Source organism: Gordionus sp. m RMFG-2023, chromosome 1 (genome assembly GCF_954871325.1).
Source record: "Gordionus sp. m RMFG-2023 chromosome 1, tfGorSpeb1-WG-v2, whole genome shotgun sequence".
In the NCBI taxonomy this organism is placed as follows: domain Eukaryota; kingdom Metazoa; phylum Nematomorpha; class Gordioida; order Chordodea; family Parachordodidae; genus Gordionus; species Gordionus sp. m RMFG-2023.
This window is the reverse complement of record NC_088775.1, coordinates 63,986,309-64,007,004: the sequence shown is the minus strand read 5'-3', so window position 1 is coordinate 64,007,004 and position 20,696 is coordinate 63,986,309. Positions and strand designations below refer to the sequence as shown.

The window sequence follows — 20,696 nt, the reverse complement described above, 5'->3', positions numbered from 1 at the left end:
TATGACAAGAGATGACTGGGTAAAGAGATGCACAATGATGGAAGTAGGAGGATCAAGACCTAGAGGAAGACCCAAGATGACGTGGACAAATGTGATAGCGGCGGATATGAGAAGCTTGAATCTTACAAGTATTGATGCTCAGGACCGTCAAAAATGGAAAAGAAAAATCAGAGGGAAAACTGGCCTACCCGGGTAAACCTGGAAATCGCCATAAAACGGAGAAGAAGAATCATCATTTTATATACAATTAATATTCAATTGCAATATATACAAATTTTTATACACCACCATCAATATACAGTCTTAATAAATATAATTTTATAATTGATATGCAAATTGCAATCTTTATTTTATATACCTTCATCAATATATAGTCTCAATAAATATAAATTTATATACTATTGATATATAAATTGCAATCATTATTTTATATAGCATTATTATACAATTGCAATCATTATTTTATATAGCATTATTATACAATTGCAATCATTATTTTATATTTATCAATCACAATAATAATATTTATATATACTATTGATATAATTGCAAAAGTAATAATAAAATTGTTAGCCTTATATTTCATTATTCTTACAACATGCATGCTTATTCATTATATCATATTATTTATAAGTAATGTTGTTAAACGGCTCGATTTGAGCCGATTTTTAAAAATGGCTAACTCAATATTTTATCCGAAAAAATATTAGGCAAGCCAGCAGACCTTGCTCAGAGGTAGCATAAAGGTTTGACATCTATTAGCTAAATCTCGAGGCTTAATCAATATTTTGCTAGCGAAAATTTGAGTTAGCCGTTTTTAAAAACTTGACTCAAATCGAGCCTTTTAACAATATTTGTAATCAGAATACGTATGATAAATAGATTTCCTAGTAAGATAAGTAACTAGAAACCTCTAACAAAATAAATCTCATATTTATAGGGATAACAAGTATAAATCCCTATGATAAAATTTTTTTTAATGGAGTTCCTAGTAGGAAAAGAGATTAACATATTCCCATTAATCATTAGAAATCTAAAAAAAAATTAAATATGAGTAAATCTGATATTTATAGGAATAATAAGTATTTATCTCAACGATAAAAATTTTATTAATGGAGTTCCTAGTAAGAAAAGAGATTAACATATTCCCATTAATCATTAGAAATCTAAAAAAAAATTAAAATATGAGTAAATCTGATATTTATAGGAATAATAAGTATAAATCTCTACAATAAAAATTTTATTAATGGAGTTCCTAGTAGGAAAAGAGATCAACATATTCCCATTAATCATTAGAAATCTAAAAAAAAATTAAAATATGAGCAAATCTGATATTTATAGAAATAATAAGTATAAATCTCAACGATAAAAATTTTATTAATGGAGTTCCTAGTAGGAAAAGATATTAACATATTCCCATTAATCATAAGAAATCTAGAAAAAAATTAAAATATGAGTAAATCTGATATTTATAGGAATAATAAGTATAAATCTACGATTAAAATTTTATTAATGGAGTTCCTAGTAGGAAAAGAGATCAACATATTCCCATTAATCATTAGAAATCTAAAAAAAAATTAAAATATGAGTAAATCTGATATTTATAGGAATAATAAGTATAAATCTCTACGATAAAAATTTTATTAATGGAGTTCCTAGTAGGAAAAGAGATCAACACACTCCCATTAATCATTTGAAATCTAGAAAAAATTAAAATATGAGCAAATCTGATATTTATAGGAATAATAAGTATAAATCTCTACGATAAAAATTTTATTAATGGAGTTCCTAGTAGGAAAAGAGATCAACATATTCCCATTAATCATTAGAAATCTAAAATAAAATTGAAATATGAGTAAATCTGATATTTATAGGAATAATGAGTAAAAATCATAAAAATTTTAATAATGGAGTTCCTAGTAATATTAACCATATTATATTATATATAATATTGAATTATAAATAAATTATATTAAATAGATAAATAATATTATAAATATATAAAATATGATATATATAATATAAATTATTCTATTTTAATTATATATTAATTATGTTAATAATATTAATTATTACATTATAATTAAATCATATTATATAATTATATATTACTAAAATTTATATTAATACAATTTATATATTTTTATTTATATTAAATTAATTTAATTACTTTAAATATTATATTAATAATATATTTTGTTAAATATTACAATTATATATTTTTATTTATATTAAATTAATTTATTTACTTTCAATATTATATTAATAATATATTATGTTAAATATTACAATTATATATTTATTAAAATTTATATTAAATGATTTTAATATTAATTATATAATTATATTAAATATTTGATTAAGGTATTATCTAAAATTTATAATGATATTAATTTAATATTAAATACTTAAATAGAAAAAACTATCTAATCTGTAAAAGTTAAATTTTTGATATTTTTTTAAATCTCTCGCTTCAAACTTATAGGGGCCATTTTGACAGCCATTTTAGCTTATTTGTCTTTTTGTTATTTTTAAGAGTATATAAAGCGGACCCGAACCTACAAAGTGTAGACTTCCATTAATTTTCTTTATTGGTTTAAAATATATTTCAAATTGGGACCAGAGAAGGGCTAAATCATCTGAAGAAGTACTATAGACATAATATTCTTAAAATAAATTATAAGAATAATAATATCATTATTAAAATTTATTAAATTTTGATTGAATATTAATTTTGACAGAAAATTTATGAATATTAATTTAGACAGAAAATTTAACAACGAGAATTTAAAATAAAAATGAAAGAAGTGGTTGATATGAATTAAAACTCGGCTTATATTGTTTATATTAAGCATTAAAAAATAAATAAAAATAATTTTATAATACAATAAAATATGTTTTGCTTTTTGTTAATACTTTTTAAGAAAAAATATAAAGTAACGAGTAACGTTTTGCGTTATCGTTACTCAAAAAAAAGAAACGCGTTACCGTTACTCGTTACCTCTAGAAGAAGGTAACGAATGGCGTTCCTTTTCTTAAAAAAGTAACGTCGTTAGTAAGGAAATTACTTTTTTGACGTTACTTCACAGCACTAGTTTTTCCATTGATTTTTCATATAAATAACAAATAACTCAAAAGTTATCGGTAAAATTATCTACAATTCACAAGATAGGTATTCTAAATATGCTGGAATATATTTCCGGTAAAATCTAAATTTAAAAAAACGCGCTCAAAAATCGATTTAAGGTTGAAAAAAATAATACATTGCCGGAAAAAAACATTGACGTTAACATATACAAATAATAAAAATATATTTAGAATATTAAATTGACAACTTCATTGTAAAAATAAAATTAAATTCAACAGTAAGTTACAAATTAAAATAAAGGTTTTTTTTATATTCAAATAATCTAATATATAATCTCCGTAATCTCATTTTCCTATCTTCTTAATGTTAATACAAATATCAACTATCATCCTAATGTTAAAAAATGTAGGGAGACACTATATTACGTAATGTTAAATTTTCAATCTAGCCGTCTGGCCGATCCGGTCCGAACAATTCAAGTTCAAAATGGTTATTTGAGATTTGAATACGTGTCCATCCGCCCGGAGGCAAAGGTTCTCCTTATACACGCATATTATAAAATGACAGCATTATATTTGAATCAAATATAATAATTTTTTATAGGTCTATTCTTAGGTATTTTTTTAATTGGATTAATTTTCCTTCAATCTTATTAAAACCTTTAATCATAGATTTTCCTTATTACGCAACCTGTTATATAAAATCTTATCCGTTTAATATTTTTATTAAAAATATCTCTGGCTTTCATAATAACTTTATTTTATATTTTGTATTTATCATTTTTGATGGTGGATTAATTCGATCTAGACCTGTGTGAACGGGAGAGAGGGCAAGGCAGCCCCGCCTTAGGCCTCCAGATTAATATTACGCTTGTCATTTATTATAAATTATTTATATCTAACTTTAATACATTGTAAAAATAGTGTTGTAAATAAATAAAGATTGAAATTAAACAGATTTATGAATAAAATTAGTTTATTTGAAAAAAGAAAGGCATCTTTTATTTTGGACGATTGAACTTGGATGTATTTTTACTTTCCTTGCGCTTTTCTTTTTATTCAATTTAAAAAAAAATTTCTTTTAAAACGATTATATATAAGAACTATAAAAATGTGAAAAAAATCTTTTGACTTTAAAATTTTTTTAAAAAAAAGCATAATTGGGTTCCTAAAAGGAACTATAGAGGAATGTAAAAATGTTTATTTGTATGTCCTGCCTAAAGAATAGGAGTTCCTAGGTTCAAAAGTTTGCAATTTAATTTTGTGAGCCAAATTTTTTTAAAGTGATAAGAGTGAACTGTCCATTGGTAGACGTTGCAATTGGTCATAATATAAAATTGCTTAGACTTTTGTAATTGTTTATTTATTTTAGTCTCATATTGGTGGGTAAGACTGAAACACGTGTATATCCCAAATAAGGGAATGGCTTATAGCTTTGAAAATAGGGTCAGACGGTCATATTTTGAGAAATTGCAAGGTTCTAGGATATTAGGTATCGAGCCTTTTTTAAAAGGAGGCCTAAAAAATTTATTTATTGAAGAGTGTCGTTGATGTCGACTGACATTTGATGCAATTGAGGCTATGCCTTCCCTTATCATTTACTAAGAGGCTGCAGTTCATGCAATGATGAGGCTGAATAGGTCGCATCCGAGTCAATATCCTAAAGTAACTCTTAGTTGTTCATTGGCTAAGAGATTAACCAGGTTTATGTTAAGCAAACTTATTATTAAAAAAATTTAAAAAATCTCAGATATTTTCCAGCACCCTTTCATTTTGATTAGTGTCTACTTCTACTATAATTTGAAATATTTTATAATTTATAAGTATATACATATTCATATTAAACTCAAATTGGCTTGGATAAAGTTTTCACCATATTTAAAAAAATGGGTAGGAAAACATAGAATTAGATGATTCTATATTTAGCTCGAATTGCATTGGATAAGGTTTCCAAAAAAATGGGCTAAAATGGTGTAATTTCATCTGTAATTTATTTATATTAAATTCATTTTTAAAAATATAGTATTTTTTGATCTGAATAAAGGTGGTTATGAAATTCACTGAGTTCCTTTTTTTATAGATGAATGTTGAATGTAAACATATTTAATTTTTATAAATGAACGACGAACGAAAATATCACTTTTTTTAAAAACGTTCACAGAACAACATATTACCTATTTTATTCATATCTTATCTATTTTCCCATTTTGAAATCAAATAAGTCAGTGACAAAGGGTCCATAGAAGCAAGGGAAGCATTACTTCCCTTGAAATTTTTCTTATAAAATTTTTAAATAAACTTAATATAATCTTTGTAATATGCTAAATAAACTAAACTGACTTCGTTAAAAAAATTAATATAATTTTTATAACGTTAAAAAGATTAATATAATTTTTATAACGTTAAAAATATTAATATATTTTTTATAACGTTAAAAAGATTAATATAATTTTTATAACGTTAAAAAGAATAATATAATTTTTATAACGTTAAAAAGATTAATATAATTTTTATAACGTTAAAAAGATTATTATAATTTTTATAAAGTTAAAAAATTAATATTATTTTTACTATATTAAGAAATACTATTATCTTTACTACGTTAAAAAAGTTACTAAACTATTATTTTTACTACGTTAAAAAATTTACTATTATTTTTACTACGTTAAAAAATTTACTATTATTTTTACTACGTTAAAAAAATATAAATTGAGGGAAGCAAATTTAATATTGCTTATTTGTTTTAATAAAGAAAGAGAAAATCATGCCATGGTATTGTGTAATTTGATCATAAAAAATAAATAATGGGGTAGCAAATAAAAAAATGCTTATTTTTTTAATAAATAAAAGAAATTTTTTTATATAATATTTTTCCATACTTTTTTAAAATAAAAAATTTTTCGTTTTCAAAATCTTAATTAATGTTTAATAATTGTAATTGTATTATTGAAAATTTATTAACATTATCATTTAGCTCAAGAAATTTTGATGCGAATATATTGATTATTGAAAAAGGAAGACCAAAACCAATTTTACAAATAAAAAAAGAAATCAAAACTTGCATTCGTAATTTTTCTAGCGATAAATATGAAAAATATGTATGGCTCACTGGATGTTAATTTTCTAATTCTCTATATTGTTGGTCATATCTATTATTCCCAAAAGAAAAATATGTTTGGAATGATTAAGGATTTTCGGATATGAATAATTTTTCAAAGACAGTTAAACGGCAAAGAATAAACCGCTCATTTGCAGTCGATGATTCAATAAAAAACATTTGGCCAAAATCGTATTGAAAATTTGATAGATTCGATGCGCAAAATATCAATCCAACAGCATAATAAGTCAAATCAAATAGAGAAATATTGAAAATACTGATCAAGTTTATATGTTTTCTTGGAATTCAGGAGCTCGTATTCCGTGATGATGAATCTTCTAATTTGAATTTATTTATTTGCTCGCGGAAGAAAATTTACTATTGAAACATCATTTATAAATAGTGCAGTTTTTATTGGACTATCAAGCAATATTCAAAATGATTTGATTAATTCTATTTCATATGTCGTACACCAAAAAATATTAAATTCGTCGAATTGTTAGATATTAGTAAATTCCAAATAATCAAAATTTCCTAAAATGTTTATTAGATAATTTAAACGACACTTATTCTCAATTTTTCGACTTACACAAGCTGAAAACCGAATTAAAGATAATGTTTCGGGATGTTGAATTTAGAAAGAAAAAGAATGTTAATGAAATATTTGAATTTTTAATATGCACCGATTTGATGAAAAGTTTTAAAGAGTTTTTTTAAATTATGCAAATTCATCTTAACTTTGGCTTCAACAACAGCAAGTACAGAACGGAGTTTTTTATCTTTAAAAATAATCAAATCTTATTGCAGAAACAGGATGAGCCAATGATTTCGATTGAAAAAATATTATTAAAATATTAAAAATCTAGCGATAACTTTTACTCAAAAACAAAGACGCATACCACTTATTTATATATCTTAATATTTTAATGGTTTGAGTTTGACTAAATAAAAATAAAAAATTTTTTTTGATTGCTTCCCTAGTAGTAAACTTGACGCTTCGTCACTGAAATAAGTTCTTTTTTATAAATTTTTTTAAAGCTTATGTAAATTGGGGCAACATTGACTTGTCCCGCCAAAACTCTTTGCACAGCCTCGATCAGTTTCCTTTATTTTTTGATGTATGAATAAAAAAAGGAACCTATAAGAGGTGATTTATATGTACTCTTATTTTATATGGTAGCAAAGTATATATTTATAATTTTTATTTTAGGTAAGACTTTAGGTTAAAACTTATTCATGTGTTAAACTAATATTAATAAAATTTAATTATTATAATTTATTTTTTAATAAAATTAAAATTATATTTTTATTAAGGTTATTAAATGGCTAAATATTTTAGATAAAAAATATCTTAAATTTATTTTAATAATTATTTATATATTATTTTTCATCATCTATAACATATATATTTGACTCGTCATACAAAAAATTTGTAAATTAAAGCGCGATAGGCATCAATTAAATATAAACTTCAAGAGGGAAAGTGATTTTTAGAGAATTAAATTCTGAAGGACATCACCTTTTTCCATTTTGGTGTTTGGACTAGTTGGAAGTAAAAAAAAAAGCTAAATATATGGTTTGAAAATAGTATTAACATAGATTTAGCAAAAATATCATTAACTATTTATTAATTGATTTATTTCAAAATATTAATTTGCGTTTTTCAATTTAAGTTTTGTTGCACTGCTGTAAAATTATTAAATATTTAATTTCAATTAAGCAATTGATATAAAAAAAGTTAAATTTTGATTTATCCTTATTTTGTTGATTTGAAACTAATTCCCAATGATAATTTTCAAGTTTAATAAAATTATATTATATACTAAATTATAAAATTTTTTTATGTATAATACCTATTCTGTTAGCATATGCATCATTTGATATTTCATATTTTTGGACCTTAGAAATATCATCAAAGGCTCCAGTATTTATACTTTTGTCAATAACCTTTTTTAAATTATATAAAATATTCTATATTAATATAATAATATTATTATTAAATTGCTTTAATTCAGTGGCATAGCAACTTTTGTTGAGTCAAACTAAAGGTCTGCATTGGGTAGTAAACTTTGGGTGGGCAGCTTAAAAAATTACAACTTTTATTTGTTACATAAAATCATTTAAGTACATATAAAAAAATATGTTCCTTGAAATTTCAACATTTTTAATACCAAAGTACTGATAAGGATGTTATAGTGGAAGAAATTAATTAGGTAAAAAATATATGAAAAACATATTGGATTTGATTTGCATGAAAAATATAACATCAATGTGGATGAAAATATGATTTTACCTTTTTCCCAAAGGCAAAAAGAATTCAATTAAAGATTATTAAATTATAAATGCAATGTTTGAAATAGATAGCAACCATGACAAAATTAAACAACAGATGGAAAGATGTGGCTGTTACAAAGGATCATTACTTAATGGCATAACAAAATATTAAAACCTTAAAAAGTTAATGTATAAAATGGCAAAGATGTTTGGCTACTTACTTTAGATTACAATTTATAAACAATAAATTTAAACTTTTTTTTATTTATTATTAATGGTTTCACTTTTTATTTAAATATCTCACTTGAGTAGACTATACTTCAAAAGGATATCCTACTTTGATGGAAATGACAAGAAAGAGATTTATCAAAGCTATCAAGATTAGTTAGAAAAATATTGGCAATTCCAGCAACCACTGCTTTCTGATGAGGATTTAGCCTTGCTATAAGGTTTTTAGTATCGATAAATATTAATATTGTATTATTACATAAATATTTTATTAGATCAAATAAATTCTTTATCCGTAAATTAAATTGAATATTTTTTTAATGCTAAATATAATAATTTTCTAAATTATAAAACTTTTTTACAGGGATGTAGCACTAAAACAAAATCATTTATTAGATGCTTAAAAAAATTGAAAGAATGAATGGTTAGGCAGTTAAAAATTTTACACTAGTTGGTTAAATTTTCTTAAATAAATGGACAGGTGGACTTGCAGGCTAAAGACCCACCTTTGCAGACTTCTAGGTCAAACCCCACCAATTAAAATTTTTTCATGTTTATATAGTATATTAATCTTATAAGACATAATTTATGAATAAATATAACCTTCTTGTATAAGAAACATTACTCTTAAATTTAAAATGTTCCTCAATATATCTAGATAGTTGATAAATTGACTATTATATCTCTTTCATTTCAAGTCAAGAGTTTAGGAGATTGAATGCTTAAATGTTTCTCACATAGCTAAATTTTTCAAGATTAAACTATAAAGATAAGAATAAGATTATATTTTAAGCTTTAGCTTTAGAAAGTTATATTACAAGGTTGTGGTTGTCAATATCATTTATTGAATACCCTTATAAGCATAATAAAACACAATTTTAAAAATTTAAAAACTTTAAGATAATATTCTACATATAACAGAAATAGACTTCATTCTTAAAACAAACTATATATCTTCAATCATTCTAATAAATAAAATGGCCAAAAAGTAGAAATTTTTTTTAATCTAAAAGTAAAATCTTTGTACATATTAAATTTGTTATTTTATTTACAATTATGTAGTTTTTATCATATGTTTAGTTAAATGAAGGCAAATAATGGTACAATACAACATTTTTGCCATTTTGAACCCTAATATCTCCAAAAATATAAATGTTAGAAAGCTAAATATTGGGGTTATTAGATTATATTAATCTTTCATTGTTTACCCAATTTTAAAAAAATTGAAGGGGGTTGACTAAATTATGCTTGATTTGTTGTGGAATGACTGACCCCTATAACTTTGTGTTGAACAATATACTTCCAACTATATATTATTAGAAGCATTATTGAACTTAAAAGTATTTGTATTTAATATTTTATATACAGGTTAATATATTATAATGAAAATTGTAGTTAAATTAACATTTTTTTTCAAATTATGGTTTCAAAACAATGAATAAGGAAAGATAATTTTTTGTCTAGAATAAATTAACCTTTTTTTTTACTAATAAATAAAATTTAGAAAATTAATAACAGTAATGTTAATATAATTGTGAATTTTGGACCTCATTTTAATAATATTTTCTGATATCACTTAAATTGGCAAAAAATTGATCCCATCTTCAGTCATTAATAATGTTTTTCCCCATTAACTCTGAGAGGTTAATATAAATGAAACTTATATAAATAGATTAAAAGATTATTTGTTCTAAAGAATTTGTATAAATTTATTTTGGTAAAATAACTTACATTAAGGGTAATATTTCTATCTAAACCACAATAATCTTTTAGACAGGTGAATTCTTCTGGGCTATCTTTTAAAATTTTACCAGAACTATCAAATATCTGAATATGCATGTGCTCAAGTGTGGCACCAGTTATGAGAATCAACTTTAACTAAAAATAAAATAGTAAAATCTGTAAATTAATTATACTTTTAAATCTTTTATGCAAAGATCAGAAGGAAAACGTTGGGTTAATTCATTTGCAGAGTAGTTTGTTTTAATTGTAGCATTGATCATCGTTTTTTTTAAATATTTCAAAAACTCGTAGGATTGAACTAACAACTCTTGTGAAACAAAATCTGCGTCATTATTTTATGGCTTTTAAAGAATTGCAATCAACTAGAATTATAAAATTTTGAATATTTTTTGATGCTAACTGTATTCGGTAAAAAGCCTTTTTTATTTTAAGTCTTTGCTATCATACTATCATTAAATTATAATTTCTACAACTTTTATTAAATATTTATTTAATTAAATATGTATTCCATGGTCAACACGACAAGCTTTTAATTTTAACATCAACACCAGGAGAATTACTTATTTAGCTTATATATTCAAAGTTAAATCCTTGTCTTCCATGCTTTCTCTTTCCCCAATACTTTTTATCTTCGCCTATATGTTTAAATGACAGTTCCTTGACCTATATGTTTAAATGACAGTTCCTTGAATTGTTAACATAAAAGTATGTGCCGCTTGCCAACAAACGTGTTGAGGCCTTCTCATTTTAAATTTTAATCCAACTTAACTTATCGAGTTAGTTAAGAATAAGGATACTTAATAGCTCTACTGAATCTTTAACATTATAGTAATGCGTTTAATTTCGTAACTCAAATATTTTAAAAAAAATTGGTAGCTTAGGTCTATACTTATACATTTTGTCCTATTACTTTACCCTTCAACGCCAGAATAGATAATTACCATGTTGTATTAATTCCCTTTTTGTTACCATATAGGTAGATTCTAATTCATTCATTCATATTCTTCACTAAAATTTTTACACTTTTCTCGAACTATCAATGATCCACGTAACTATCAGAACATTAGAGTCCGAAAATTATGAATTTGATCTAGATGATAATGTAAATATTAGTTATATTTACAATATTAAATTTAAAAAAAATATAGATTACAGTGTCAGAGTTCAAGGAAAAAATTACTGCCAGAATAGTAAAATAAATATATTTAAACTGTTTAATATATATATTTTTAGTCTCTTTCTGTTGATAAGCAAAGATTGATATTTAAAGGAAAGGTATTGCAAGATAATAAGATTTTGCAAAGTTATGGTATATTTATTTTTCTATTAGTGCATTAATTATACATCATTTTAGGTGTTCATGAACAAGTTATTCATATGGTTGAGAGGCCCCCTCCATCAAATATTTATAGTAGCACTGAGTCTCACTCATCTCCTACAATTAATGAAGATCCATCAACATCTCAACCAAGAGTATTTTTAGGCACAGTTGATATCCCTTTTACTGATGGAAATTTTGACATGTCCCATTTCGAAGTTACTCTTTTATCATTAAAAGGGCTTAAATTACATTTAATCAAATTAATGATTGCTTTTTTATATAAAATACAAAAATTCTTAAATTTATATTTTTAATATACATTTTACATATTATAACTATAAATTTGTTAACTTTGTCAATCAAATCTAATAAAATTAAAGATAACTAATTTATATAATATTTTTTGTAGTGGCTAAAACTTTTACATTTACAAAATCAATATGCTCCTCCTTTTATTTGATTTCTATCATTCTTTTTGTTTATCTATTAGACCCAATTACATATGATAAACCTAGACTGACGATTCATTCATTAAAAGTGTAGGGGACGCCATCTTGGTTACACTAATCATTATTAAAATTTTAAACGATAGCCTAATTTATTCCTATATCTGATGCAAAATTTATTAAAGAATTTCCTGATCATCGAGATAATTAAAGAAGCAAGTTTCCGATCTAATTGTAGTTTTTAACATGAGAATAATTATCATAAGGGTTACCAAAATGGCGGATCCAGCTGATTTGCTTTTAACGACACTTAAAAATGCATTTTAATGAATGAATTGTCAGTCTAGGTATTATATATGTCATTGAGTAGACCTCTTTACATGATTTCATAAATACTCTGTTTATTGTTAAGGTGATAATTTATATTCCCAATAGTTTTGTCTTTTTTAAAAATTGCTAATACATGGCATGAATATATTAAACTGTTGACCAGATTTGATGGAAAACATTTCCTATATTTTTTAATTTATTTGAAAATAAATATATTTTATTTTATCAAATTTTTACAAGTTAAATAATTTTATTTACAATCAATTTAAAAATATAGAAATGTTTAGAATTAAATCTGCAGTAACTAATAATCCAAGATCATTACAAATATCAGAGATCTTCAGGCCCGGATTTTATTTAAATTTACCTGGGCAGAGTGAAATTTTTTTTAAAAAAATATTTGGGCTGGGCCATATATTTTATAACCAAATATTTGAAATCGCCATTAGCTTTAAAAATCAAAAATAAATAAAATATATTTTTTAAAAAATCTGGGCCAGACCTGAAAATATATTTTAAAAAAACCCGGGCCGGGCCTGAAAAATTTTATTGAAAAAAACTCAAATTTTTAAAAAATAATCTGGGCCAGGCTATACAAATGGTACCTCTGCAGGTCTCTGATAAATATAATACATAATAATTTGTAATTAATTAATAACCTCTGCTAGTGTTGTTAAACGGCTCGTTTTGAGCCGATTTTTAAAAACGGCTGACTCAATATTTTAGCCAGAAAAATATTGCCTAAGCCTCGAGATTTCGCTAATAGATGTTCAAACCTTTGTTTCTTCTGCAAACAAAATATTTAGGCTTGCGTAATAGTATTCTGGATAAAATATTGAGTTAGCCGTTTTTAAAATTCGGCTCAAAATGAGACATTTAACAACACTAACCTCTGCAATAAAAATATTTATTTAAAAAATATTAAAGTATGATGAATATAAATTACAGCCCTAATACCATTAATAAAAAGACTATATACAATTTATAAACACCAGGTATTCGTCAAATATCATGTAAGAGTTATAAAAAGGTTCACATTGAACAAATGGGAATTATAGTCAAAAAAAAGAATCAAAGAACATATAGCAATGTTAAAGGTATTATATTAGTGTCAGGAGAACACATGAATGATTTTGTAAATATGAAGGTTTTAGTCTACCAAAAGATAATTTATTAGTTAAATCAAGTAATGAGGGAAATTTTTAATAGGAATGATGCAAAGTAATTGAAATTTGGGCAAAAATTTTTAGATACCTTTTACATTCTTCATATTTTTATTTCTCAATATAAAAGTTTGCAATAGGGTAATTCCATGACAAATCGACCAATGATTCGGCCAACCATCTCAAAAATGAATGAAACTTTGCATGTTAGTGATTTATGTTGTAAATGTTAAGAAAATTAAAATTTATGCCTTCAAAGTCCAAAATCGCGAAGTGCAGGATTTTGCGTGATTTCTTTAAATCGTGTTTTTTAAAAAATACTTAAGATATAGTTACAAATTATCTTAAAATTTTACGTTGGAAAATTAAAAAATTTCAAGTGTGTTCTTATTTCCGGTAAAAATAAAAAATTAACATTGCCAGGAAGCGATTTTTTTTGGGTGTTAATATTCACTAAAAATGTTTATTACCTTTATATTAAACGATTTAATAAAAAATCTCGATAGCCATTTTTGTTTTTTTAATTTTATTTGAATTCTTATAAATAATTAAATGTAATATATATGGCGTTATATTAAAATATTTTTATAATATCATATTTTTAATAAAAATATGAATAGTATTGTGATTAAAATTAAAAAACCAATTGAGTATAACCTAGAATGATGTCCTGGGGCGATATGTAAGCAGGCAGCTTATACAGATATTATTTTATTTGGACGCTATATTGTAAAATAAACATATTTTAAAATTTTATATTCAAACTATTATAATTTTGCGCTTATTAATAGAAATTCATAAAGCCATAATTTGTAGATATATCCTTTCATTTTTGTGGATCTACTATCGTTATTATTTGAAATCAAAGATTTTATCAGTTTATTTTATTTTTTTATTCCTTTCTTTCTATTACATTTTTTAATCGATAAATAGAAAATTTAATTATCAATCAATGATTGATAAGAACATAAGGTTTAAAATAATATTATTTTTTTTTAAATTTAGCATTAAAAATTGTAATAATGAAGTTGCTTTGTACCAATCCATTTTTTAGAGAGGGCCACAAATCTATTTCAAAAAATCTACAAAAGGTAAGTTTATTTAGATTAGAGTCACTTTAACATGATGTTATTGCAGTACATTTATACCAGAATAAAATGATAAAGTTTTTGACCAATCAATTCAACAGAAAGCCAAACAAAATATATTAGTGCTGTGACGGATCGGAATATAAAAACAGAAATTTTTTTATAAAAATGTGTTATCATGAATTAGATTTTGGTGTAGCAGCTGAATGGCATTTTTCAGCTACATCCCATGGAAAAGGTCCATGTGACGGCCTTGGCGGAACATTAAAAAGATTAGCAGCACGTTCAAGCCTTCAGCGCATCAGTTCTGGCCACATTTTAACCCCAATTGATTTGTATCAATTTGCAAAACAAAACATGCCATCAGCAAATTTTACGTATATAACAAAAGAACAATACAATTTGCAAGCGATTAAACTTCGAGAAAGATTCAGTTTAGCTCTTCCCATTCTAGGAACTCGTGAAATACATGCTGTATTTCCTTTGAGTTTAAGTAAGCTTAAATCAAAAATATATTCATGTGCAGAGGACTTTCAAATTAAGATTATCTCAAATGTTGATAATTTGCCTTTTACCGATAATTTGTTTTTTGCCGATATTAAAGGATTCGTAACATGTGTTTATGACGATTTTTGGTGGTTAGCCACAGTACTAAAAAAGAATGAAATTACAGAGGAGATATATATATCCTTTTTACATCCCCATGGACCATCACCATCCTTATTTTACCCCACAGTTGAGGAAAAGATATGGTTACCCATTAATCAAATTATCGTCTCAAAAAATTCTATTAATAAAAACAAAATGGGATAAGATTAAAACAAGAAATTTTATTTTAATAATTGTTAGTGTATAAAATTTTAAAATATTTTTATTTTAGAATAGAGCGTCCAAATAAAATAATATCTGTATAAGCTGCCTGCTTATATATCGCCTCAGGACATCATTCTAGGTTATACTCAATTGATTTTTTAATTTTAATCACATCACTATTCATATTTTTATTAAAAATTATATATTATAAAAATATTTTAATATACCGCCTTCTAATTACATTTTTTTATATATAAAAATAATAAAAATATTAATAAAATTAAAAAACAAAAATGGCTATCTAGATTTTTTATTAAATCGTTTAATATAAAGGTAATAAACATTTTTAAAATTTTTTATTTTTACCGGAAATAAGAAAACACTTGAAATTTTTTAATTTTTTTTTTATATTTTCCAACGTAATATTTTAAGGGTATATAATTTGTAAATCTATCTTAAGTATTTTTTTTTAAAAACATGATTTAAAGAAATCACGCACTTCGCGATTTTCGACTTTGAAGGCGTATATCTTTGGATCTGGTTGAGCTAGCACTCTAAAATTTTGATTTTCTTAACATTTACAACATAAATAACTAACATGCAAAGTGTCATTCATTTTTGAAATGGTCGGCCGAAAATTTCGTTTTTTGGTCGATTTGACGTGGAATCACCCATTAGTATGTTTTAATTACTATTTTTCATTTTATTAGAATTTATTGAGAAAGCCTTTTGAGGCACAGAAATGTCAATAATTTTTTTTTATTATATTAAAAAGTTTTATTTTTATCTATATAAAGAAATTATTTCTATATCATATTATTATTTTGATTTTATGAAGTTACATTATAATAAATTATATATAAAATTCTAAGTTTTTTTTTATTAAAATATTATTATAAAATTATAATTAACATATTATATCTATATTCTATATAAAAATATATAATTAAAAGAAGAGAAGAGAAATTTAAAAAAAATATTTAGGTTTTGGAAAGGCTTAATGACCCATTTAAAGATACGACAAATTTCATTTGATATTCTTTGTCGTAGGTAGAAGCCTTCTTTTTGATCACCTATGATTAAACGAAACTTTTTGATAGCCTTGGACACCACCCCCTAACTGTCGTTTTTTAAAAGGCATATTACCCAGGCACTATGCCATCATTTCTATCATCAATAGAATCTTGAAATCCACAAACATTCTTTCAGCCCTGGAACCCTCTGGCCTCATCCCTGATAATCAAACCAGACCTGATGGAATGATGATAGTCCCTTGGAACCAAGGTATACCCCACCCTTTGGATTATACATGTGTAGTTTTGCCAGATCTTATTCTCTCAACTTCATCAAGAAAATTGAAAATACAAGGACAAATTTAGATAGACAACTTAATAATATTTTGTTTGTTCAGGTAATCTGAGACACCTGTGGATCATTTGGACTCCAAGCCCTAAAATTATTCAAAATAATAGGTCAAAGGTTATGTTTAATCACAGGTGATTCAAAAGAAGCCTTTTACCTATGACAAAGAATATCAATAGAAATTTGTCGAACCAAACTGTATATCTTACATGGGTCATTAAGCCATGCCGACCAAACCTAAATATTTTTTTTTAATTTCTCTTCTTCTAATTATATATTTTTCTATATAAATAGAATATAATTTAAATGTTTCTAAAATATTTAAAAAAAATAAGTGGCAGCATATGGATACCACTTCCCCCAGCCATATCAAGAGGCATAGCAATTTTAAAAATGATTAAATAAAGGATAACATTGCATTGATTGCACCTTCGTCTTATTAAATATATTTTAATCATCAAAATTAATAATTATATATCCTTAAAAATATAAAATCTTATCTTTTTTTTAAATTGATAAATTTAAAAATAATAAAATATTTGAGTAACTCCTGTTTCAAATATAAATATTACATAACTCTGTATCAATCTGGAATGATTAAAAATACATGTAATTTTAATATTTTGATGGTTTCAGAAGAAGTGGCTCAAGCTGTAGCGATTGCTGTTACTTAGAAATAATATTCATCATATTCTTTCTGTTTTCTTATTCTCATGCACTAATAATATTAGGAGTTTGTCTTTTTTAAATGGGATTCATGAATAGAAATAATTTATGTAATATTTATATACCTTTTAAATTACAATCATACATTGTAACCTAAACTAAGAAGCGTTCCAGTTTTTAATATTTAAAAATTGGATTTGGTTCTGGGTTCTAACATTTAGGAAAATTGGGGCCTCGTTATTATATTTGAATAGGGCTGGGTCGATATTTAATATGGATTGGATCGGGCCGATCTTTTTTAGAAAACCTATCTGATCCGATATTTATTAATGTTTTTGGTTATTTTATAATTGTGTATATAATCATATAATATTTTTTATTTTATAAATAATAAATTAATAATAGAAACTAAAATTATTTGTTGTTTTTTTGTTATAGGATTTTGTGACTTCTAACGAGTTACATTCAGTTAGTTTTGCTAAACGACTCGATTTAACCAATTTTAAAAGCTATTAATATTAACTCAAAATTTTACTAAAGAGTAAATTACCCATGCTTATTGATTTTTCCCACAGATATCGGACTTCTATTGACGAAATTTCGAGGGATATGCAATAATATATTGGTTAAAATTTTGATTTGGCCCTTTTTAAAAATCGACTAGATATAGCTGTTTAAAAACACTACATTCCCTCATAAACAATATATAAATGAGAAATTAACCTATGGAAAAAAAAATACACTAATCATTCTGAAAGTTATTGGTTTTAAGTAGAAAATATTAATATATTTATGACATTGATACAAAGATAGATGGTAAATAAAAAATCAATTTAAATATCTGATCGGTATCGGATGGGTTTTTAAGTAATTCTCGCGTTTTTTATTTTGAACATTTTCTCGGCTCAGCTCATGTCCCAGGTTTCGGTCTGGGCTGTACCAACCTTTATTATCAGTATCATGGCTAACATTGTTGTCCTTAAAATAGTTAAAACAATCAAATATTAAAAAAATATTATGTGTGGTAAAAAAAACTTATTTTCAACGTCTAAACATTAAATTGTTTTATGTTGTTTAAATTAAATATTGGTTAAAGCTTGGGTTAGAATTATTTTCTAGTAGATATCCACCCGAACAGGCCTGTAAGAAACTAAGACAATTTATTTTCTATATAATATATATTTTATAAATATAAAAAAATAGAACGCACTTCATCAATTCGCCCACAATTTAACAAATCAATATATGCCACCTTCTAATAATCAAGCGATGCCGATAATACAAGTTTTATATTTGATTTATATTTTACCAAAAATATTTTTTAGAATTTTAATCCTGGTTCCTCCATTAGTTCACCAATCAGCAATTCGGATCAATTATTAAATCCACCACCTCACACTCTTAGTTTTTCTAAGTCTAGATTAGAAATCGCCCAAAATATGCTTAAGGAAGCTAAAAAAGATATCGAAAAATTGAATAATTCTGAGTCAAGTAGCGCGGATATTATTCAAACCCAGACACCCTCTACTTCCCATCCAACAAATACAAATTTGAACGAAAACCCTGAGGATCATGATTATGCTGCAAATTCTACCATTAATCATACTATCACTGAAACGAATTCTGATATACTTTCTAGGACCTTTGAAAAGTAATTTTTTAAGCATTTGTATTTATTGTAATTCTGGTTTACTATAGCCGTCCTAAAACCGATGCGATGGCTGATATTATACATGAATACAGCAGTATCTTGACCGCTTTTTTGCCTCATCTAATGTCCACATCTCAAAGTTTAAGAAGAACAGATAATATCCCAGATTTGGTATACAATTTTTTAATATTAAGTTTTTTTGTCTCAAAAATATTTATTCACAGAGCTATGGACTAAAAATAATGAACACGTTTACACAGACATAATACCATACACTTTACCTAAACTAATATATTTTCCACTTTCTAGTTTTTATTTTACGAGTGGCAATTATTGCATGGATCTGCAGGCATCAATTTTGTTCACTGACTGGGTTCCAAATTAAATATAAATTCTATCAACTGGTTGAAAAATCATATGATGGATCATTTAAATATTCATTATCCTCTCTTATTTTGGAATTCCCTTTAAATCATTTATGCCAAAATTATTTCAAATGACCAAATTTAAAAAACCCAGGGTTGACATGAAAAGAGATACATCTGCAAATCTCTGATACAATTATAAATTGTAACTAATGTAATAAAAAATATATTTGGAATGGATGATTTATATTTAACGAAAATTTTCTAAATTATTTTTAGTTAACGAATCTATATTCGGAATTTTAATATTCACTTTTCTAGCATTATCCAACATTACATTAAATGCAAACTTTTTCAATCATAAATAATGTTTCTTCTGGTCTATTTATGAAAATGCCTAAATCCTCTTTTTGTTTCTTTTTTACATTTAAAAAAATTGATATGTAAGCCATTCCATTACAAATCAACAAATGTTTCCGACGACCATTTCAAGAATGAAACTTGGCAGTTAGTTATTTATACAGCTCAACCAGATCTAAAGATATACGCCTTTAAAGTCGAAATTCGCGCAATGCGTGATTTCATTGAATCTTGTTTTTTTTAAAATACTTAAGATAAAGTTTTAAATTATATATCATTTATTGAAAAATATCAAAAACTAAATGTTTTCTTATTTCCGGTAAAAATAAAATAATTAACATTGTTGAGATGGGATTTTTTAGGGGTGTAGAAATGTTTATTACCTTGATGTTCAGGGGCCGACTGGGAGGCTAAAAGCCCTTGGGAGATTTCTAAAAGAGGCCCGATATTTGGTATTTGAAATCTAGTACACTATATTATAATTTAAAATAATTCTTATATTTATGTATGATCAATTTAAAAGAATTACTCGTCCTTTGACTTGAATGATATTATTTCATTCATTTAATGGCCGCAGCAAGCCAATCCGTAATAAATAAATGATTTAAAATAATCTTCCCATATTTTTTATATATTAGGATTAATTTTATATCATATTCTTATTATTTCTTGTAATATATTATTTACTAAATCTTAATTGTT

The 20,696-nt window shown here is 24.8% G+C and overlaps 2 protein-coding genes across 3 annotated transcripts in view; one reads left to right on the top strand and one right to left on the bottom strand.

Moving 5' to 3' along the window:
• Nucleotides 1–10,797, bottom strand: part of LOC135931720 (tubulin-specific chaperone B-like) — a 56,650-nt gene extending 45,853 nt beyond the window's left edge. The window contains exons 1-3 of the mRNA XM_065468992.1: nucleotides 10,603–10,797; nucleotides 10,418–10,564; nucleotides 8,038–8,131 (exon numbers count right to left, since the gene is read on the bottom strand). Coding sequence (XP_065325064.1) covers nucleotides 8,038–8,131; nucleotides 10,418–10,564; nucleotides 10,603–10,689 — 328 coding nt within the window. The 5' untranslated portion in view covers nucleotides 10,690–10,797. The remainder of the gene's footprint in view (nucleotides 1–8,037; nucleotides 8,132–10,417; nucleotides 10,565–10,602) is intronic.
• A 635-nt stretch (nucleotides 10,798–11,432) lies between these two features.
• Nucleotides 11,433–20,696, top strand: part of LOC135922794 (uncharacterized) — a 69,577-nt gene continuing 60,313 nt past the window's right edge. For both annotated transcript variants that reach the window (XM_065457271.1, XM_065457270.1), the window contains exons 1-7: nucleotides 11,433–11,531; nucleotides 11,578–11,619; nucleotides 11,663–11,738; nucleotides 11,784–11,965; nucleotides 18,822–18,902; nucleotides 18,944–19,269; nucleotides 19,317–19,440. In XM_065457271.1, the coding sequence (XP_065313343.1) occupies nucleotides 11,469–11,531; nucleotides 11,578–11,619; nucleotides 11,663–11,738; nucleotides 11,784–11,965; nucleotides 18,822–18,902; nucleotides 18,944–19,269; nucleotides 19,317–19,440 (894 nt within the window). In that variant the 5' untranslated portion in view covers nucleotides 11,433–11,468. The remainder of the gene's footprint in view (nucleotides 11,532–11,577; nucleotides 11,620–11,662; nucleotides 11,739–11,783; nucleotides 11,966–18,821; nucleotides 18,903–18,943; nucleotides 19,270–19,316; nucleotides 19,441–20,696) is intronic.